The sequence below is a fragment of the Saimiri boliviensis genome, chromosome 8 (genome assembly GCF_048565385.1).
Source record: "Saimiri boliviensis isolate mSaiBol1 chromosome 8, mSaiBol1.pri, whole genome shotgun sequence".
Taxonomy (NCBI): domain Eukaryota; kingdom Metazoa; phylum Chordata; class Mammalia; order Primates; family Cebidae; genus Saimiri; species Saimiri boliviensis.
This window is the reverse complement of record NC_133456.1, coordinates 35,507,562-35,531,321: the sequence shown is the minus strand read 5'-3', so window position 1 is coordinate 35,531,321 and position 23,760 is coordinate 35,507,562. Positions and strand designations below refer to the sequence as shown.

Here is a 23,760-nt window from a genome sequence, read left to right as displayed (position 1 = left end):
AGCTACCTTCAGGTTCATGCATTGCATGAGAAATTAAGGTTCAGTGAGATTCTGTATCTTGTATGAAAGCACCCATTTAGTAATTGCTGACCAGGCGCTTAAATTCAAGTGTCTGAGGTCAGCTCAAGGCCTCTCCTAATCCACTTCCATGTCTCCTACTCCCAACCTTTCTGGACTGTTGGGACCTTCAAGATCTCTTAGTGGAAACTTCTCCCAGTGCTTCTGGGCTGGTAGGAATGTTATTTTCCTAACTTTATAATCTTTCTATGTACACTAGATGGCAAGAGCTCCTTGGCATATTTGGTTGTATTTGTGTATTGATGAGGTTTTCAAAACAGAGAAAAACTACTCAAAAATTAAAGCCTTAGAGGGTTAGGCAAAAAATATTTGTCTGCACCAGGGATAGTGTAAAACAAAAGGTTTTCAGCTAGAGTCCAATTCTACTGATTTCCTTAATCTCATTTTTAGTGCAAGGATAGACTAGATTATCTTGCATACATCTTGGAGCTGAGTGATACCTTGGGAAGGTTAAGACTAGTCTTAGCATTTTATTTGACAGTGGTAAGTATTCAAGAAAGTCAAAATTCTATTATTGAAAAATATATTACAGAATATATGAACCTAGATAAACATATTCACATATAACATTCTTGATAATACACGTATACATACGCATACATACAAAGATAAGTATATATGTTATACACTTACTCATATGTACATGTATGATATATACACATATTATTGGTCTTTTACACATAATTCAGAATTAACTATTATTGTCACATGCTATTCTATGTTATAATGGGGAATCTTAGTATAACTATGTTAATAATCTTTAATATTATCCTTCACAATATCATATACAGTCATATGCTACATGACATTTGAAAGATGAACCATGTATACAAACATGGTCCTATAAAGTTATAGCACTGCATTTTTACTGTACCTTTGCTATGTCTAGATATGCTTATATACACAAATACTTACCACTGCCCATAATATTCTGTATAGTCACATGCTTATGGGTTTTCAGCCTAGGAATAGGCTATACCATATACACTAGGTGTGTAGTAAGCTATACCATCAAGGTTTGTGTAAGTATATTTTGTGATGTTCACAAGAATGAAGTCATATCATAATGCATTTCTCAGAATGTATCCCAGTCATTAAGAGCTGTATAAATATATTTGAAATGTATTTTGTGCATCAGTTAAAGATATCTTCATCTCTATCAATTATTAAGTGCTCTCTTATAGCTATTTAGTGTACTTATATGAGTTACACTTTTCATAATTGGTTTTGCGAGTAAATAATAGGCTTAAATATACAAGGGTAAATGGGTGATAGTTGGGAAATCATCACAAGTGTGTATGCAATTATAGATATATGTGACTGCATAGGAGACTACTTCAGTTAGTGGCTATTTCAGGGAAGAATAATCAGCAAAATCATTAATTATGTTTTACTTCAGAGTTATGAAATTTCTGCTTATTTGTGGAAATGCAAATGATAAATCTTATTTCCCACACCAGATGGCCAGGCTCAGCAAGTGCTTTCATATACTGACAGATAAAATGAAAGCAAGAGTCTGCAAACATAAATTAGCCTTAAGAATAGATGAGCAAATAGAACAACAATTCAAAAATTTGCTGTGTGTTTTTTTATATAACAGACAAAAATCATATTTTAGTATCTAACCACATTCTATGTGTGTGTTATATATGCGCACATCCACTGCTATGTGTGTATATGGTAAGCATTCAGTAAATTGTATTATTATTAATCCAAATGCAGAATTTTGGATTACAGAAAGAGATGAAATACTAACCTGAATCGAAGGCATTGGTTTGTGTATTGGGTCTAGGCTTTTAATGTTGACTCTAAGGAGCAAAATTCAGCTGCAGCAGGACTGCAAATCATAAGTCAACACAACAGGTCAAGGTTCCTAACCCCAAGGTGGAATAAGTGAGATTCTGTGTCTAGGTGAATGCCGGATTGCACTTTATTATAACAATGAAAGGGAATTTGTGATTAAGGGCAAGATTGACAAAACATTCTGAAATTGAGGGATATAAGAATGTTTTAGCAAGTCTCTGGACTACAAATTTGATTCAGGATCTGGAGCCAATTGATTTATATTTCAGTAAAATCGCAAGGAAAAGACCACGTGATTTTTCAACACCTGTTTGAGAGAGGTTTGCTTAGATACACTTTGTAATTCAAATCTGGTCAACAGTTTTCGGTTGCTCCTCCTAAGGGCCCATTTCTTGGATTTAGGAGTAAATTTATTCGAAGTGGCTATTAATCATGCTCTCAGTGATTCTTGGATATTCCTTTCAGCCACTAAGAAGTCAAAGTAAATCATAATTTTATTCCGATTCATAGTTCAGCCATACGAAAAAAAACAGTAAGTTTGAATTATTTTAGAATTATTAAAGGCTGATTGAGTGACTGAAAATAGAACAAAATTCTAAACGATTTGTAAAACACTTGTTTAACAAAGGAGAACACAAATCTAGAGTCCCTTCAGTATCTGCCTCCCATACCATCTAGCCCAGTTGACTAAGGCGTGTTGGTATCCTGGGAAGACGTGTTTAAAGGGAAGCCTGATAAAGTTGACTTCGGTGCCATCTGCTGTCCATTTTCTGCCAGTACAGCTTCCTCTGGGTGAATTAACTGGGGGTTAAAGCCTAGGCTGGAGCAAAGGAGAGGAGGGGAAATGGTGTAGGCCTCCCTTACCAGTGGCTTTGCTTTCTGCTGTTTCACTTACCTGAGGTACATACAGTACAATAAGATATTCAGAGAGAGAGAGAGAGAGAGAGAGAGAGAGAGAGAGAGAGAGAGAGAGCATTCACATAACTTTTATTAGAGTATATTGTTAGAATTGTTTTATTATTATTGTAGTTAATCTCTTACTGGGCCTAATTTATAAATTCAACTTCATCAAAGGTATGTATAGGAAAAAACATAGTGCATATAGATAGGGTTCTATACTATCTGCAGTTTCAGGCATCCACTGGGGTCCTGGGGCCATATCCCCTGTGGATAAGGGGGAATTACTATATCGATGTTTTCTTTGAGTAATGGGTCTTAGACTCAATCGAATCTGAGCTCGTCCTACATTTTCTTTAGCTCTTTATGCATTTTTTCTACTCTTTATAAAGTGGGATTTTGGCAAGGCTGAAATACTCTTACAGTAAAGTCAGAATCATCACATCTTTTTCATCAACACAGCATCAAGTGTTTTGGCATACACATTTTTGAAATTTTAGTCCAATACGTAGCACTTCTGGTGACACTGGCAATTTATATTGTCTTTGAAATTAAACAAAAATGTGCCCTATTTCTTCATCCACATACCAGAGCCATAATGTATCACATATAATACTAGCCACTTAAAATTAAAACATAATTGGTAATCGTGGCATTGGGAAGAGAAGAAGGGCTGAAAAGGACAATCTTTTATGCCTTTTTGAAGGCCTCATATGATCTTGTTCCTGGGCATATATATTCATGGCTGCCTCTTCCCTGCTGCCTCCAGTGAGGACCTGCTAACGCTGGCCATAAATGGTGCTGGCCCCTTCTTGGGAGTAAGCAACCAAGTGTCCATAATCTCATTGGCTCTTGATCACTGGTGGTACGTAAGTCCCATAAGAATAGGTTTTCACAATTCAGAGTGATCTTGGTTGTCTCACCACTTTGAGACTCAGAGAGGAAGATGCCTTCATATGAGCCAATTATAATCAAGTAGGTAACCATGAGGAAGTAAAGAGGGTGGAGTTTGGCCACGTAGGTGCCTCTGTGGCTTTGATCTGGGATAGACACTGTTAGAAATTATGATTTATTGGACTTATAAAGAGGGCACCTCAGAATTAGTAGCGACTTGCATTTTAGGGTCTGTTTTACGAAGGCAACAAGTGAATGTAAAATAGACTCTGCGTCTCTTCTGAGAGCCCTGTCACTGGGCAGTGAGCATTTTCAAAATTTCATCTCGGCCAGAATGAACCATGAATACTTAAGAAAGGGAAAGTAGGAACAGAGAGTAAGGCAAAACATAACTTGCTCTGTTCCAGGGATTTAACAACAAATTACTGTCAAGAGCAATGTAAGGCTCATGGTTGGATCAGAAACTTTTTGTAAAGGAGAAGTTCACAATTTGGAAAAAAATAGAGCCAGATGTGTTATGGAAATTGTTAGCACAAATCATTCCACTGAAATTCAATTATGTAAGACAATATATTGCTGTGAAATCTTAATTTTGGCATATGGAAGGTAACCAAAAATAAAAACCATACCTTTTTGCTTGAAGTGCACGGTGGTACCAATTTCTAAAATAAGAAACATTAAGCAAAACAAAAACAAATAAAAAATCTTCATCAGTTAAGAAGAAACACAAAGGTAGTCTGATACTCTCCACTGAAAGGAGAATAAGAGAAAAGGAAGAAAGAACAGTTTAATATGAAATGATATTGGTAGAGAGAGAAAGAAAGGCAAATAGAAAGAGATTGTTTTGTTTGAACAAATGTTGTGCAGTTGGAGGTAGCAAAAATGATTTGCAACTACAAATATCTGATGCTACACGGTATGCATGTAGGCAAGTTCAGGAGCTCTGAGTATGGAACGTAAAGGTACTCCTGACTGCAGTTTAGTGGAATAATAGGATGTGTCTGATCCACAGCCTCATCCTACCCTTTTACCCTGGTTTATTCTACTCAAGCCAGCTGGTTGTCCTGCTCTTCTTGCAACAGGTCAAGTCTATTCCAACTTAAGACCTTCACGCTTGCTTTTCATTTGCTTGTAATTTTCTTCCCCTAGATCTTTGTACTGATTGCTTAGTCACTTCATTCAGATTTCTGCTGAAATGTCACCAACTCAAAAAGGACTCCCCTCATCATATTGTTAAAAATAGCGACTTTTGTTATTTTCTCTATTCCTTCACCCTGCTTTACCAATCTAAATAGCACTTACCTCTAACCTGACGTCATGTTATGAGTGTACTTTTTGCTTGTTTATAGTTTGTCTTCTCCATTCAAATATATGCTCTGTGAGGGCAGCAAGTGTATTCCTTCTCAAATACTGTATCCCTAGTGCTTAGATTAGAGCTTGGCAGGTAGTGGGTATTTAATAAATATTTGTTTAATTTGTAAATAAGTCTCAGGGTCAGAAGAGCTCATGTAGGTTAAATATTTGGTTTCTCTTTTAAGTATCTTTATCAAGTAAACCACAATGCTCTTAGGTCATTAGAAGCAAATATATAAAATTTCTATAGGATACCACTCTGAAGCTCATTCGTGGGTGGTCAGATAGGAGAGCGCAATCTGTCCTGTGGAATACAGCACCTGTCTTTTTGTCCTCGAAGCCCATCATTTGCAGTTATTTCTATTTAACAATTGATTCGTGCTGCAAGTTCATACAGAAAGATGGAGTAAGAATTCTCCTCTCCTAGCAGAAGCCAGCACTCACCCTGGAAGTGAAGCCAGGTTCTATTAATATGTGAAACAATGGTCTCTAGCTGTTGACGACTTTCTCTGTCTCATCATCTGACCACTCATGTTTTAAGTTGTGTATTAAACATACTGCCACTTGTCTCCTTTCATAATGCCAGCTTTGACACATTTTCTTTGGAATCAACATGTTGCATTAAAAAATACTGAAAGACGGTGTCGAGAATGCGCTCACGATAACATGAGGAAACGGAGGCCCAGAGAAGTCCTTTGCAAAGTGGGAGGCAAAGCTGAGACTGAAACTTAGGACTTCCAGTTCTCTAGACAGAATCTAGTCCATTATTCCCAGACACCCCTTTGGCAGCTTTTATGAAAGCAATGCCTGTGTGACTCAAGAGGTATCACTGGGACATATAAATGATTCAGTACTGGCTGGAAAAGCATGGCTTTTGTGCAAAGTGCAACTTTCCTTCTTTCTTGCATCAAGCCTCTTAACTTATAATGATGAGAATTTGTAAGAACCCCTTAAGGCCACAGAGTGACGCTCTTTACTCAAAGAGGCCTCAATGGGGCCATCTTCAGTTAAAGAACACTGAGTTTCTGGTACACAGTCTTCGTGGGAATAATTTCAAACAATTGTTCAGAAATCGGGATAGGTAGGAAGCTCTGTGATTCTGCTGAAAGCTTTCTCTTACCTTCTCTTTGTGTCAGTTCCTTCATCTCTAAAATGAGTTTACTTACATGCACCTTATAAATTTGTGCTGTGAATTAGATCAATTAATAAACATACTAAACTTATAGTGGTGCCAGACATATAATAAATGCTCGATAAATTAAAGTTATTGTCAGTTTTTTGGTAAAATACCTTCTAGAAAGGATTATTAGTGCAATTTAGTGGAGAGAGAAAAATACAGCTTAACAAGTAAGTCATGGGATTACAAGTCCAAATAATTTACATACCTATATAATTGCAGCAATGTGATGAACAAACACTGTGAGATTTTAGCACAAAAAAAGTGATAGAAAGGTGGACTGATTAGGGCACATTTTGATCAGGAAAAGTCTAGCAATGTGCCCACATTACCCTGTCACTGGCATAGGTGTGCATAAGAAGTTGTATGTTCTAATGGGTCTCTTAGGGAACAGATGCTCCCCTATGAATCAACTAGAGAGAGCTGATTACAAAAAGCATATAAAAATTCCCAAATATCCAACTCTGTGAAGCTAATATCAGAAAAATTCAGATATAAAATATACACTTGCTTGAAATATCTTTAAAAAGCAAAACAAGTTGCTAGTTAAATTTTAGGTACTCCTCCCTATGCCTGTAATAAATCAACCTCTTTGTGAAGCCCTAAAGATTTTAACACGTGGAAATCCATTTGTCTTTAGGAAAACAGAATAGACTGATTATTTTGGACTACTATTTCCTGCTCATCACCTTCATTAGGAGTAGAACATGCTGAGCCTTTTTGCAAACTTGGTCATATGTTGCCATCTTGTGGCAATATTAAGACATGCTCCTACGTGCTATCCAAATGAATCACCTTTGTCCACGAGGTGGCAGTAGTGGGAGAAAGAAGTAAACACTTTTTTTTTTTTTTTTTTCACTGTTAAGACCAGGCATGAAATAATTACTCTTCAAGATGGACTTTTCTCTTGTTATGGACAGTTTTTTTTTTTTTTTTCATTTAACACCTGAAAATCATTGTTACTTTTCTAGTGATAATGCAATCTTGTGAATCAAACTGCATTGTCAGGGATAATGCAGGGATTATTTCTGCAAAGATTTCCAGGGCACTATGCTTCGAATATAACCTGAAATGTATGATTTTTATGCCCTTCAGGAAAACTTCTAACTACTTATTAATCTTGCTTCAGCAAATACACTTAACAAGTAAGCATGGCAGTGAAGGTATAAGGTATAATAGAGAAACCTAAATCGACTGAAGCAATGCAAAACACAACATTGGGCAATTCTAGTGTAGATAATGTTCTAGGCTTTCTCTAAGAGCTTTATCACCATATGCTTAGATTTTAGCTCCTGATGAGGTGGGAGAAGAAGGCAATGGGGAAATAATCTAATATTAGGATCTTGAGACATTTATTTAAGATAATCTGTTCTTGATTTTTGACTTTCAGATTCATTACATCCAGCCACATTACCCTTCACCATCAAAAACTTTGATTCAGCCTCTCTTAATTGGCATAGACGATATGTCTGCCTTGTTCACTGCTGCATCCTCAGCTTGGTATTTCTCTAGCATAGAAGGATCCAGTAGATTTGCTGAACAAATACTTGAATGCATCAATAAATAAATGAATGAGACTCAATGAATCAATTAATACCTCAAGTATTACCCCAGCTAAGAGTCTAGAGAGGGGAGATTCTATTTTCTTTTTCAAATTACAATGCCTGAACCCAAAGGTGAGATTATTGTTGGGAATTCACAGTTATTTGAAGAACCACATGGGGCCAGGAGGTCCTTGCATTATTTCCCAAATCCTGGTAGGGAGAACATTTTCTGGAGGGATGAGCTTCATTTTAAAATACCTTCATGATGAATAAAACTGTAGACTTTAACAAATGAAAAACCAAGTTTCTTTTTTGTTTAAAGCCCAGAAGATTTATTCTTCCTCTTACCTTTTACTATTATCTCTTACTCTTATCTCTAAGTGGCATGATTTTTTTTCTCTTTTTCTGTTTCTCTCTCTCCCCTTCCTCCCATCCACTTCCCTGAAAAAATTAAAGTGAGTGTTGCAAAGATGAAAGATGCTTCATTGGAAACTCTAGAATTTATAGTTTGGAAACTCCCTCATTATCTTAGGAAATTTTCATATCTTTATGTATGGAAAATTTTGGCATTTTTGCTTTCTTTGAGTTCTATCTGGGACACGAAGTGAGGGCACAACACATCCCTAAGGAAAAGAATTGACTTTCAGTGCTTTGAATCCTGACTTTTGACATTTTTTCTCATTTGCATTCACATGTAGGTAACGTAGAGTTTGGGGAACTTATGCTGTTTGCATAGTTGTTCTAATTCCAGAGTATTTACTTGAAAACAAATGTCTTATTTTTCAAGTGGAAGAATTTGAAAATATATGAAACTATAAAGAAGAAAATAAAGATCATATGTAATCCCTCTCCTCAGAGAGAATACCATTAATGCAATATAAACAAGTGTTTTGTCTGAAGAATGTTTGAGCTGCCAGTGTACTATAGAATGTTCAAGTTTAAAACCTAAAATGTCTTCTATTTCCCACGGTCTCAGAAGCTGGGCATATTTCTGTTACTCAATGTTATAGCAGAGGCAGCCATTTGAAAAAGAAAACATTATCTCTGTGTGTGTGACACAACTCTTTCTATAAGGGCAATCCTCTGATGTGCTGCAGGTTTTGAAAATGACATTGGAATAATCAATGGCACTTAAAAAATTCTGGGCCAGAGTTAATAATATTGAGTGTGTGTTTGCAGAAGTGGGGCAGGAAAAGGTCCAAATTCAGTAGGGATTTTATCCTCCAGATCCTGGAAATTTCAGAAAGGGGCAGGGTTAAAATTATTAAGAAATGTAATAGAAGAAATGGAGGAGGATCACACCTGCTGCCATTTCCTCACTGATGCCAAGGTCCTAAGGCATAATATCTTGTAAGATTCTTCCATAGAAATTTATGGGTTTTGCCTCTGACTTTTGTTTATTTATTTATTTATTGGCCAAAATTTTGAAAAATAAAACCTTTATAATTATAGTGGCTTTAAAGGGGTACCTTTTATTAATTCAATTTTCAAGCCACACTTTGAAAGCTATTAATTTCTTTCTCACAGATTTTTTCACTCAGAGGCTTTAGGGATTAGCAGCTTCTACTTGCAATTTTTTTTTTATTTTGCCATAGAAAAATATTTGCTTTGTGATTCCTATTTGAATTATTAGGACTTCTGATTTTCTCCCATGTGTGATATTCATGTTGTGTAAACCCCAATGCCTAATATTTCTAGAATAATGTTCTCTGAAAATCAGAGTATTCCTTCGGGGTCTAGTGAAGTGAGAAAAGAGTCAAAATAGAGAAATGGATCTGAATATCAACCTTAAGATTCTTCCTATTTTCTTTCTTTCTTTTTTTTTTTTTTTTTTTCCCAGAAGGAGTTTTGCTCTTGCTGCCCAGGCTGGAGTGCAATGGAGTGATCTCGGTTCACCACAACCTCCGCCTCCTGGGTTCAAGTGATTCTCCTGCCTCAGCCTCCCAAGAAGCTGGGATTACAGGCATGTGCCACCATGCCCGTCTAATTTTGTATTTTTAGTAGAGATGGGGTTTCTCCAAGTTGATCAGGCTGGTCTTGAACTTCCGAACTCAGGTGGTCTGGCCGCCTTGGCTTCCCAAAGTGCTGGGATTACAGGTGTGAGCCACTGCACCCAGCCTTCCTGTTTTGTTGCTGTTGTTGTTGTTGTTGTTGTTGTTTTTTTGGTTCATATGTGGACCATTGTCCTCATGACTAAGAGAATACATCAAACTGGCTGAGAAAACTAAGTGATCTTACCATGTCATCAGTATTTGAGAAAGGAAGTTGGCCTCCCTTAGCTAGATTTGGGCCAGCAAGGAATGCTACAGTTTACTTTCAAATACCGCTAAAGACTTTCTTCTTATAATTGTCTGTGACCAGAAATGGACTTCAGTTTGATATTCTGTCAGAGTGAATAATGACTTGGGCCTGAGTAGACGTACCAGAATACTGCAGCCCTAGACAGATGGTGTCTTAATTCCTTGCTGAATCAACAAACTAAAATAATGCTGGTATAATTTCTTGTAAAATGTGAAAATATTTAAGCCTTACTCCTTATATCAAATATTCTATAATGAATAGAATGTGAAAAAAATGCTTAAATAAAAAGTCATTGCATTAAAAACAACACATCTATTAAGGGGACAATATTAAAACACCAACTAGGAGAGAGAGCGTGTGAGCCCCCACATCTGAAAGGAAGACTATTTACTGGGGATCCTGGAGGTGCATGAGGGAAATCCCTTGGGAGTCAAGATTTGACTTAGAACTGAAAGCACTTGGGGTGTGTGCATCACTGTGGAGAGCACCCTGGTCCAGGTAGGAGAGGGGCTTCTGGGCCTGCCTCTGCTATAACATTGAGTGAGTAACAGAAACATGCCCAGCTTCTGAGACCATGGGAAATAGAAGACATTTTAGATTTTAAACTTGAACATTCTATAGTACACTGGCAGCTCAAACATTCTTCAGACAAAACACTTGTTTATATTGCATTAATGGTATTCTCTCTGAGGAGAGGAATTACATATGATCTTTATTTTCTTCTTTATAATTTCATATATTTTCAAATTCTTCTGTAATGAGAAGCGTTAACATTTATTATCGTAATGGAAAACTATTGATAAAAACAAATCAATGCATCTTAAAAGATACCTTTAAATGTGGAGAAAAGAAAATGATCACTTTCTGATTATTTGGCATTGGGTTGACAACATTAGAAGGAGAATAATTTTTTCCCTCATTTTTATTAGTTAGAAATATCATCTAGTAAAGCAAAAGAGAAGCTAAGATGGGGAGTGCTAATTTCCAAAGCAATATGGTCTTAACAGCGTGAAATGGCAATGCAATAAAAAAATGTCACCATGCAGGTTGATGAGGTCCTACTGACCAGAGGCTTGATGTACTGGATAATTGTCCTATAAAGTAAGTATAGGTGTATGATTTGACTTTCACCGCTATGGGCTCTGCTCAGTGGCGATATGGATTGTTACAGAAAGGGCAGTCTCACTAAATACTCTCAACATAAAGAAAATACTTTATTAAGTCTTTTGCACCAAGTCAGCTTTCTTATATTTTGAGAGTTTCTTATTTAGCCTGAGAGGTTTAATTTTTAATAATCACTGAATTGAAATCGTCAAGAATGACAAAGAGGCTAAGTTCAATAAAAGGGTTTCTCTGGGCTATGCCACCTAAAAATATGTTTAAGATTAGATGCATCCCAGAAGTAAATTTATTTGGCTCAGCTGTCAGTAAGGTACTCAGGACTAGACATGCAGTTTCTGTCTTAAGGAAGAAACAGATTTCTCTGTCCTTGTGCCTAAAATGCATCTTGGTACTTGTCTATGGGTGTAACCTGGCCTTTAACCTTTATTGTAATTAAGGGACCAGCCAACTCATTTAATAGAGAACTATCTTCCAGCCCTAAATCTACTTAGTTGTTGATTCTACTTAGTTGTCAAAACATAAAATAGATTATATATGTCACATCTGTGTTTAAAAACATAAATTTTATGTATACTCTAAAGCCTTTTGTACTTTCATTTATCTGACTTGGTAAGAAAGATTAAAAACACAGATTTGGATAGGTCTCTAGAGATTTACATCCTTTCTGGTCTTACTCATCACTTTCTATTTTCCAGCCCCAAATTGTGAATTTCCGATCCATTTTAGAATACATTTTAAATTCAAAATCCTAAGGCATGCAAGACCATCTTTACTCAATGTAATGTGCATTTTCATTTTGCATGTTTTAAAATCAAAACCATTCAAATACCATGAAACGAGGTAACTGGCCTGCGGAATTTGAATGCAAAGATAACAAGCGAATTTGTGAGATTTCCCAGGATTTTAAAGCTCCTGGAAGTAAGGAGATAAGGGATTAAAAAATGTTGGTATGCTCCAAGTCACCCTTAGACCTACCTCTGTTGCACTAACCAGCACAGTGCAGAACTTGGTAAATGCAGTTCTGCTTTGGACCATTTCCAGCAACATTATTCCTTGGAGTTCCAGAATGCTTCAATAACAAGTCTGGTTTATCTGTAACTCCTGCCATGTCACTGACTCCAAATATAGCATTATAGCCAGGTTCTTGTGTAACTTTCTGAAAACATCAATGGCTCCTTACAACCTATTTCTACAACTAAAATAAAAACCTACCATCTAACCTCCTTACTGAAAGGCTGCAAGTTTTCTCTAGACATTCTGCTAGATAACAGGCACTCAGTAACCTCCAGAAAACTAAACCTAAATGCTGCTAACTACCACACAGCACACAGTATTAATGTGTGTCTATACAATTAAGCCAACAAGTGCTCTTCGTGGTCCTGAGTGTAATATAGGTGAAAATGCCCAATCTCTAACCTTTATTTTTATTTATTTTATTTTTCTAGAAATCATCTTCATTTTTTAAACTTATATCCATATGAGATGCAAAGATCAAAATCAGGGTAATTTGGATATCCATCACATTAAATATTTATATTTCCTTTATGCTAGGAATATTAGAAGTATTCTAGCTATTCTGAATTGTACAATACATTATTGTTAATTATAGAAATTCCTCACCTTTAAGTCCTCTGGTTTAATATGTTTCTTTTTGTAAACAGGCCAAGTACAAAGGAGGATAAACGATTAGGAAAAAAATATTTTTCTAGATTTAAATTGGCTTTATAGTGAATCCCTGTCAGTTAAGTTCTTTCTGGAGTCTAGATCTTCTGGATTCTAGGCAGGTTCCGGGTTGTTCTTCTCTTTCCCCTCTTCTTCTCTTTCTGTCTTTTAAACTTCCCTTTGACCTGGAAGGCTTCCCCAGCCAGCCCGGACTGGCTAATGTGCCTTGTTCTCCCCAAACCCCTCACGGTTATCTTTATGTGGACTTAAAGTTTACTGTGGCTGCTTAGTTCATTAAGTACGTCTCCATTTGATCTATAAACTCTCAGTGCGGAGGCTGTACCTGCTTCAGTCTCCTTTGTCATCCCTAAAACCCAGTTCAGAGCACATACTAAGATAATATTTCTTTGAGTAAATGAATGGTGTCATCGAGATATTGTGCATGTCAAATTAACTTAACCTGTGCCAAAAAATAAAAAAAGAAAAGAGTTTTAACTGCCTATCAAGAGTTAAGCCTCTTTCTTGTGTTCCTAGTGATTGGAAATCATAATGAAAAGAAAACGTGACCTCTAAAAGAAAGTCTACAAAGCAAAGGCAAGAGCAAGTGGAGAGTACATCTAAATACAGAACAAAAAAATCATACTATTTACGAGTTAGAATGGGAAGGTTGATCCCCCAATGGAAGACCAGCCTCCAATGAATGGGATCATGGTTTCTTTTTTTTCTTTTCTTTCTTTCTTTTTTTTTTTTTTTTTTTTTTTTTTTAGCACCGCTGTACTTAACAGCTGCCAGTGATAAACTTACCTGTGTTCCAGAACTTCAAGGGAGAAAAATGAAACAAATTTCCCAAGTTACTCTAGCTTGCAATGCAACAGAGAAGTGCAGGTTACTGCTTGGTTTGTTTTGTTTCTAGCTATTTCTGCTCTCCAAACATCTCCAGCTACCAAGTCATACAAAACCTACACATATAGTTGAAAAACCATTGTAGAATGGCCAAGCAAGTTTCCAATGTGAAACATGGCTGGGAATGCTTGCTGCTGTGTGAGCTAAAGAGCATGGGATAGTAAAAAGAAGGGACACTCTGCAAAGGCATGGCTACCTTCTACTGCTTTTTTTTTTTTTTCCCTACAGGATGCTACTATTGCTTCCAAATTTTTTTTTTAGGTTTTTTAGGCAGTTAAAAAAGTCATACTGGCATTACGAGGTTTAGAAGGTGGGTGCATAAGTCAGAATCTTTTTTGCTAGTATGGGGCAGGTAAAAAGTAGAATGAACTATTAGCTTTGATTGATAGTAAAGATACTATGTTAGTGGTAATGTCTGGGTGCTGATCTTATGTATGTGTTACAGAGATGTGGGAAGCATTTTCCTTTATAATCAGCACAGTGATAAGTGAAACTGTATAGTAAACTATGGCACTGCTTGGCTCCCTAGGGTCCAATTAGGAAGCATGATAAATGACTTGTAAGGTCTCTCCCCCACTGATCTGTGGTGGATATAAGCTGACATTTTCTGTGGAGTCCTAGTGAGTAGTCTGCCTACTCCCATCATACATCTCAGTACATAGGAACACCTTAAATTGGAATTCCAAACTCATTATGCCACGCTGTGTTCTTACTTGGCAGGTGTGTTTCTTCACAGCAGTATACAAGGGGAGGTGTAAGGTGGAATCTCTTACACTGATGTTTTTTCCCCATGATTGTTTAGTTTCATATGTACAAATAAGTTATGATGATGAGAGAATATCATGAGGCTGGAGTGACTGTATAAGGGAAATTGTTACTAACCTTAATTTATATCTTGCCTCTTCAGAAGTCAATGCTTCCTCCAGATGGGATAATGGCTTGGTGGTACTAGCATGAGTAGTAACCAGTGTTTAGAAGTGAATGCCAATACTATCAAAACCTTTGCTTTGGTTTTGTTTGAAAGATGTCAAAGAGAACACACATATTTAATGCATGGTGAATATGGAGGAAAATGTGGAGAAGGGAGCCAAGGGACAGATTAAAATTAAGGTTTGTTTATACTTTTTGGGCTATGATAAGACATTTTTCAGGGGCTGGGAGTATCTTGATGATTTAATCCTTGGAAGAATTTTGTTGTTGTTGTTTTCTTCCTTCATGTACTACCAGTTTTTAAGAAGGACTCTAGCTCCATACAGTCTCTGAACCCGGAACTAAGTTCCCAAAGGAAGGACTTCCTTCCTGTCTACACACAGCAGTGTTCCTCACAGTTGCCTGCTATGCTCATGTTAACTGGCACGTGAGGCAGCCTCGAAAGCAAGCTGTGCTGCCGTTAACTCTAATGGCCACAAGAGACTGTGTCCGTTTTCTGTCCATCAAGATCCGGGTCTTCTCACCCTTTGGGGCAGCATGCCAACATTTTCTGCTGCAAATCTCATTGAGCTGTTCTTAGGCAGCTTTAGTCCTTTTAATTAAAAAGACACGACTGCCAATTACTTAAACCTAATCCCCAAATGTAATTGTTACTTTGAAAGATTTTTTTTTCCATAAAGCTCATAGAAGAGCAATATTTCCATCAAATTAAAATTTAGTGGAAGCTTGGATTTTTTTTTTAATTAAAAAATATTCATTTTCAAATCCCTGCTGGCTCTAGACATCTAAATAGCACAGAGAGGCATTCAGAACAGGGTGATCACCAGCAAAGGCTGACTGGTGTAGGCAAATCCAGACTCAAAAAACAGGAAGAGGCATTAGAAAGGAGTTCCAGGACTGAACATTCTCCTCTTTAAATTGACTCTGTAGGATTTTTAGTTATTTAGCTCGAAGCTAAATGTGAATCTTGAGAGAAATAACACTTCCAACCCCTTGTTGAACATTTAAATAATGGTATGAATGAATTTTGGATTTATTCTTGCTAGCAACTTTTAGCAGGAGAGAGAATAATATTTCAGGAAACAGAGTAGGAGGAAAAGAGGTGGGGAGAGATAAGACACGGAAATGGGGAGAAAATCTCACCTATTACACTGCGTCAAAATCACTGGATTGACGAGTGAACTATTGATTCCACATTAAATATTGGTACAATTATCTCACTTGATTCTCTAGCCACTAAAGAAAAGCATAAGGAAATCAGACTATTGTTCCCATAAAGGAGCCAGGGAATTATGTATGAAGGTCAACTCAATAATTTTCATGTATATTAATCAGAGCCAATGATTTTGCTTTAAATTGGTGCTGACCTGGCTGCCTAAATTCTATCCGTAGAAACAAAATCCTTGTTTCTGCCAGCCAGTAGGAAGGAGAGACGTATTTAAAAAGTGAAATCCTTCCTAGGACATACCTTATATCCTTGACCAGCAAAAGGTGCAGGTTCTTTAGGCTGATGGCCTGGTAGTCATGTGGTAGTGTGTATGATGGGCATCCACTGAAAGTGTGTGAGTGTGTGAGTGTGTATGTGTATGCCACACAACAAGGAACTGTGCAATTTTGCAGCTCTTCTTAAATGTAATATTATGATATTGGTAAGAAAATAATGAAAACTATTTTTTATTTGGCCTTAGGATGCTTCTATATTAAAACTTTTTAGCAGTGTGGGGATTTCAGACATCCTTAGAATCCATAATACATCAAAATGTAGTAAAAGCACACTGAACTTACATCTAACTAATGTCCATGTAATATGATGTGAGTATACCTGTAAATATCAGTGCTTTTAAAAATTATAAGACACATTTGTATTTGAATATGATTTTAAAAATTCAATATACCTTCTTTCTAGGAACTTGAAGCTCTCTTTTGTGTGTTATTTAAAATACCACTTTGAGTTTGTAGGCATGAAAAATATATTTTCTTTCCCATTTCACAGTTGGAAAAACTGAATTACAGGAACAATGCTAGTAATTATCCATGATTAATAGAGGTGTGTATGTAAATCAGCTTGAATAAGTGTGTGAAATTAGATGTGCTGATGCCAGATAGCTCTGCTCATGTTTTTAAAAGATGAATGCTTTCATATAAATCTGTGTGAGTTGGGCATACATCTCACTGTATTAAGCATATTTGAAAATAGATTCTGTAAAAATGTAAGGACATAAAGTAACTGAGTGTTATAAGCACTGTAACATATAAAATTAATTAGATGAAAATTTAAAATTCACTGGAAAGATGTATATCTAATGAACATGAATGTATACATAAGGGTGATTATTATTATTCTACAGATTTATATATGTGCCTGGGTGTAACAGGGGTAGGTTGAAATTTAGATGTCATTTCATCATTAAAAAGTGTGAGAGAAAGGTGCATGTCTCTTTCTTAGGGTTGTGGGGATTGAGTTAATGCAGGCAAAAGCCCTTAAAACTCTAATGGTACACGAGAAGCCTATTATGTATGTTAGCTATTGTTATTATTCATATTATTACCATTATTAGACAAAGCAAAATACTGTTGTATTAAGGAGGTGAAAAGAAGCTTTTTCTTAATAATACTAAGGATAGTATTCTACAGAAAATAAATGAAGCTAGAAACTATTCAGTATTCTTCACAACATGAGATATGTTCAAAATTTTTCTCCCATTTGACCTCTCATCCTTTTGGAATCTGATTTAAAAACCTATTCCTGGGAGTGCCAGGTGAGGGCGGATATATCCACTCCTCTGACTGTAGATAGAATCTGGCTGCTCTGAGGCCAGGCCTGCCTGTAAGAATATCAGTCTCCCTTTGGGAGAAAACATGCCAGGCCGACTTCAGATTTCTGCAAGCCTGGCTTGTTTGTGGTTTGGATTTTAATTTCTTTTTAAACTTTAATTTTGGGAGGGGGTGGTTTGTTTTGTTTTCTGAAAAAGCTTTGGACAGCTGTATTAATTATGCAAACCCAGCCATGTGCAATGCATTTTATCAATGGAAAAACAGGGATGGAATGGCAAGCAGCTGTGAACAAACCCAGTGCCATGCCTGAACCTGGAAGATAATCTCAACATTTCCCAAACCCACTTGCCACATGGGGTTAGTGAATGGAAAGGCTGTTCACTTGGGATAAATAATCAGATGGGAGGCAAACAAGTGAGACACATTCCAGGATTTGTTTTGTTTTGTTTCAGAGTGGCAGCGATCAGAAAGGGATAGGCTGATTGAGTCCAGAGAGCCCCATACTCAAGGGAATTTTTCGCTTGAGAGTTACATAAACAAAACGGTTGTTTGCCCTTGTCCTTGTCCCTTGTTTCACTTCATTTTAATTTTCTGAGGCTGATTTCAGCACTTCATTCTGAACCTACAGTCATCAATGTGAGAGTGTCTCTGGGTGCACTTCCATTACGCAGAAGAGCTAGGGATGAGTACACTGATGGGGAGAAATATCATTGCTCAGTACCCAGAAACCTCAGGAAACAATGTCAACCTCACAAAGTGAGAAAAGTTCCCCCAGACATTGAGAGCTGACTCTTTCCTTATTTTGCAATTCAGTGGATTTTCTGCAGCAATATAGTCGGAGGTATTTATGCAAATTTATGCAATTCAGGACTCATTTTAGAATAAATAAAGCTAAATTAAAATTAATGGAAGAAAACACCTATCAGAAACAGATCAAGGATGGAACACTATTTTATTTATATCTTTTAAACTAAGGAGCAGGGAAGCAAACTGGTTTTATATTTTGTTTTGTTTTTTGGCAGAGGGGGAAGGACATATGAAAATTTCTGATTGGCCACAGCCAATATAAATTATCCGTTGGTGGAATTCCAGCATTATTATTATCACTGCAGAAAATCAAGCAATATGATGAAGGAAACCCAAGGGAAATGCATTTGATTTATTGAGCCTTGTTTTTGTTTAATCACAGCTTGAAAGGGTTTAGGACTGCATTCCTGCTGTGACTCTGCTGTGCGTCCCCAGTCAGCTTGATGAGCCATGTAGAGTGGGGATAGGAGGGGGAAGATCCGCCAATGAGAGATATGAACAATAAAGCAGCTGAAATGAAACACAGATCTTTGTGAGGCTGGAAATTAGGGAAGAAAGTTCTCCTTTTTATAATGGGAGGACAGAAAAAAATCTTTGTGACTTTTCAAACACCCACTTTCAAAACACCTTAAGGAAATTAATTGCCTTAAAATCTTTAGGCCATTTGACATCAACCAACTTCTAAGAGACAATTGATATTTTAGGAATGAAATTTAAGAGTTCACAAAGATGATGACAATATTTGATATTCAATTAAATGAAGATGCCTTGCCTTATAGCTATGATCACAGTGAGGCATGCTTTTCATAGATATTGGATACTTAATTGGCACCATAAAAAGGGTTAAGCATCCTATTGTTAGTGTTTTTTTTTTTCCAATGGGAAGCTGCATTTCTCTTGGGTTACCCTGGATTGGAAAGAGGAGAAGAAAAGTGAATCCATCTCAAGGAAGTTAAAGTCCTTGTAAAAAACAGACAACTTAAGAGGGGACTATCTTTGTATAGCAGACTCTTACACCAGCCATCCCACGTCTTAATGAACAGCTTTTCAATTTCCACTAGCAGAAGACCAAAGCATTAGTATAAGATAAACTATATTCTCTAAAAACTATTGGATCTAAGAAAGCTAACTACAGTCTACCTACAATGTAAAATCAAACTAGGGTCATTCTCCAATCAACAGTTGAGTTTGTGGGAAATATAAAGTTCAGCAAAACCCCTCGTGCTCCATCCCTAGTCCAGACTGTTTTTCAGTATCTGAACAGCTATCCTTTGTGAACAGTGTCTGGCTTCACTTTATTCAAAGTTACATATATCATAATGCGTGATCAGATAAATATTTGAGTTGGTGGCTACAGAACTGCTCTCACAAAGGATACCTAGAATCACAGTGATACTGTACAAAGCTCATCTCAGATGGGGCATGACCTCTCTGAAAATGCTATCCAGTGCTACAAATGCTTATGTGTGTGTTTTTCATATCAAGATATTTGCAAGATGGCAACATGATAAAATGGTGTCAATCTCTGCAGCAACGCTAGAACATAAATGTGTTAAAATAATTGTGGCATGTCAAGAATTCAAAATGGGATATTTTCCATGAACAGTAAGTATCATGTCAAGTTTAAAAAACAGGCACATTTTAACAGTCTTATTTTTAGTGGCTGGGAATAGAAACAGATTTCATTGTTTTAGGGAAGTTTTTATTATTATTATTAAACACAGTTCTTCTAAGCTTTCATACTAAAAATAGTTTGTCCTCTTTTTGAAATTTGACAACTCTTTTATTAAGTTGTCTAGTTGATCCTTGAAATCTTGCAATCCTTAGTTCCAAAATAATTAAAATACATTTGCATATGTGAATGCATATACATGTGAAACATTGCATTATTGACACTGAATATCTACACACAAGGTTGCGTGAATTTATAGTTTGGACAAATGTTAATGAAACATGATTTGTCTTCAAACTTATAAAACAGCAGCTTTCTACCTTTAATTCTGAGCACATTTCCTTTATAGTGTGTATGATAATCTTGTTTAATTGGATTTATTTTTTCCACGCTAGGCCCCGCATGGCCTAGTTTCCATTTTTTCTCAGGTCTTTGAGTGCTATTTGCAAATCACTTTTCTGGAATTTAATTTCAATGGTAGGTTGGTTTCATTTCGGATTTTTTATATTGTTTTAATTTTATTTGCCAATTTCCCTTTAAATAGCCTTAAGCTAGAAAGTTGTGGCTGCAGCTTGCATCTAAATATGATGTAGGAGGCAAAATTTAATTTGAGTGCATATAAAGTTTATGAAAAGGAATTCAGAATGATTATACTGTTTTTTCATTTATGTTTTCTAAGATAGGCATATTTAAAAGGAAAGAAAAATACCCATGAATTGGCCAAGATTTTAAGAGAAAATAATGTCTTTGTTATAATCTGGTTGCATTGATTAACCTTTAGCAGTATATACATTAATTTTTACAGGTAATACCCTTCAGATTCAGATTGTATAAACTTCCAACTGTGAGGGTGGTCAGTCAAAAATTTGTATATCTGTGGCTAGAGAATTTAACTGGCTGTGTCCCAAATATGTGAGTTCCTAGTTACTTGTAATACATACTGACTGTAGAAAAAAATTGCTTGCTGGGTTTAGTATTGCCTTCACATCTACTGACCAATTTGAAGATGAGTAGGATGCTAGTCTTATTCCATGCCTATTCAACTGATGTTGGAAGCAACTAATTGACTTTTATTAAAAGGTTTAAGGGAAAAAATGATTTATATTGTATGTGAATTTTATGAATGTGTTTTTCTCCCTTTGTGTGTTTTGCATGTTATAGATGATGGAGAATGACCCAGGAAGAGAGCTACAGTGATAAAAATCATACTGACCTTGAATGGGGTGGGGGATTGTGGGTAAAACACGTTCTAAAGGGGAAAAAATAGTAATCATCATGGAGAATTTAAATACATATCTTCTTATGTTTACTTATTCAAACAATTATACAACAGATGAATTTCCATGCTTACAGGATCATATCTCTCATAAAACATTCATCTGTACTTCCTATTAACATTAAACTATCAAAGAAATATATTAACAAAATTAAAAATACAGAGCCTTTAAAAAGTTTAGCTAGTGTAAGGGACATCAGATGGTGGTAACCCTACATTCAGAATTCTACTGAAAATAACCCACCACCAAGATTTTAGATCTTTTAGAGAGTTGGAGTTGAAGGTGTTTATAGTTGTGATCACATTCAGGTGATACATCTTGGTCTTGGTTCTCCTTGCTTTAGCTCATGACAGAGGAATGTGTGTCAGCTACAATCTTCTTTCCTCCCTCTAAGCCCTATAGTTCATATCAGCTTTAGCCAAGCATCTGAAAAATTTACTGTGGGTAATATTAGTGCAACTTTTCCCTCAGGTACCAATATAGGAGTAAAGTCAAGGTAATAAGTTTCTTAGCAGAATTTTATTTTTAGTCTATTCCTTAATTCCCCCTCTTTTTATAATACAGTCTCACCTGAAATTTGATCAACCAATTAAATTTGCTTGATGATACATCCTATTGAGTATAACAAGATTTTTTTTTTGAACACTGAGGTCTTAGTTTATAAGTATCTTGTAGTCCCATACATAAACTACCTACCATAAATAGAATGTGCTGACAGTTCAGAATTTAAGGTGTCCTTCATCTATCTCAAGAAAAGTTTAAATCCTCTTCTGAGGCTCTTTCAGAAATACAGAATGGTGTATTGAGGGAGAATGTGTTATTTGCTAACCCCCAAATTATGCGATAATATAACATAATTAGCACAAACTTTTCTACGTTTCTCCTAGCAGCTTGATTAAATAAAGACCAATGAGAAATGAAAATCAACAAAAATCAAAACTGCAATGAGAAAAGCATATGTGCATATTCAAATCTGATAGCCTACCATCTTGTACCATATGCATGAAAAGAGTAGATTTTCCCTGGACTTTGGGCACTGTATGCATCTGGACACTGAGAAAACTCAGTCTCCTTGCAGAGTCAGCTTTCCTCTAGCTGAAGTTGTCACTTGAATATGAACGTTTCCTAAGTCCATTAAGATGGAGCAGGTCAACAGCAGCCCAGTGTACAACTGTGTCTTAGTTACACAAGTGTCAAGTCAAAAAATGGTTTAAACCTCCACTGGTTATTTGGTATTAAGTTTCCAGCTTTGAAAATAAATAGCTAATCTGCTTTTAGCATTTTTGTAGTAGTTGGAGACTGCTGTTCCATATTATACTCTTTCTACTGAATTTTATTTTTATTATGACTATTATTATTCAGACTGTTTAAATGACTCAGCTTCATGTTTTCTCATCATGCTGTTCACAGCTGGGAAAATGCACTCTGCCCTTATTTCCACATGACCATTTATATGGCTTAACCATCTCACCCACCTCCTTTCAGTGCCTTTCAGCTGCTTCTCAGCTTGTTATTACTGTCTTAGCTCCACCCTGTTATCATTGTCTTAGGCCTATCACACCCCATTAGCTGTTCTCATTCTCTTGATTCCATCCTATTCACCTGTCTTTCTTAGATGCCTCTCCATCCCAGTTTGTATTCTTATTCTTTGACCATTATTCTGCTGCTGTTTTATATTTTATGTTAGGGTTTGTAGAATCCTGAATGAGTGTAAAGTGAAGTAAATACTACTTGGGAGGAAAAAGAAAATTTCCAACTTCTGATTTTCAAAAGCAAGGGAGGGCAGAGCCCTGGGTGCCATATGTTTCTCCTTTGGCTGCTGCTGCCTGAGGAAAACACGCCTAGCAGCTGACTGGAAGATTTCCGGAACAGACTACAAGGTTGTCCCTCGGACTACATGCTGTGTCTCTTAGGAAGGTCTCTTAATTCTGAGCTTTGATTTCTTATCTGTTAAGTAGTTGGGGGAGGGGAGTTGTATCCACAGACAGCCCACTTAAGGAGTTTGCATCTAGTGCTTCAGACTACATGCGGGTAGATAGTTGCTCAAACTGTTTTATTGTGTGGCATCTAAAAGTAGCTGGTTAAAAGGCTTTGCCAACTTTTCACTCTTTTAATCAGATTAGAGTGCAGTGGTTTGATTGTGGCTCGGTGTCTTCCGCCTCCCAGGCTCAAGCAACCCTCCCACTTTAGCCTCCTGAGTAGGTGGGACCACAGGTGCACACCACCATGCCTGGGTAATTTTTTTTTTTTTTTTTTTTTTGGTATTTTTGGTATTTTTGGTTCCTCCAAGTTGCCCAGGCTGGTCTCAAACTCCTGAGCTCAAGAAATCCACCCACCTCGGCCTCAGCTGGGATTACAGGCATGAGCCCACTGTGCCTGGCCTAGGCTTTGCCAAGTCTTAACTAGCATCATCAAGTGGTGTATGTTTAAACAGCAAGCCTTTCAGATAACAAATGCTTTTTAAAGAAAATGGGGATTATAAAGACTCCCCCTTTGTAAAGACTCCCTCTAGTGCTGGATTACTTAGGTAGTACTTGAAACTTAGTTGACTATGGCTTTTCAAGT

The 23,760-nt window shown here is 36.6% G+C and overlaps 1 protein-coding gene across 3 annotated transcripts in view; it reads right to left on the bottom strand.

Moving 5' to 3' along the window:
* LSAMP (limbic system associated membrane protein) overlaps positions 1-23,760 on the bottom strand; it is a 631,380-nt gene that overhangs the window by 9,915 nt on the left and 597,705 nt on the right. Inside the window, exons 7-8 of one of the 3 annotated variants that reach the window (XM_010345960.3) lie at positions 21,132-21,167; positions 4,302-4,334 (exon numbers count right to left, since the gene is read on the bottom strand). The exons of 1 other annotated variant lie outside the window; for it this stretch is intronic. In XM_010345960.3, coding sequence (XP_010344262.1) covers positions 4,302-4,334; positions 21,132-21,167 — 69 coding nt within the window. The remainder of the gene's footprint in view (positions 1-4,301; positions 4,335-21,131; positions 21,168-23,760) is intronic. One more of the 3 variants, XM_074404330.1, reaches the window with a different exon arrangement.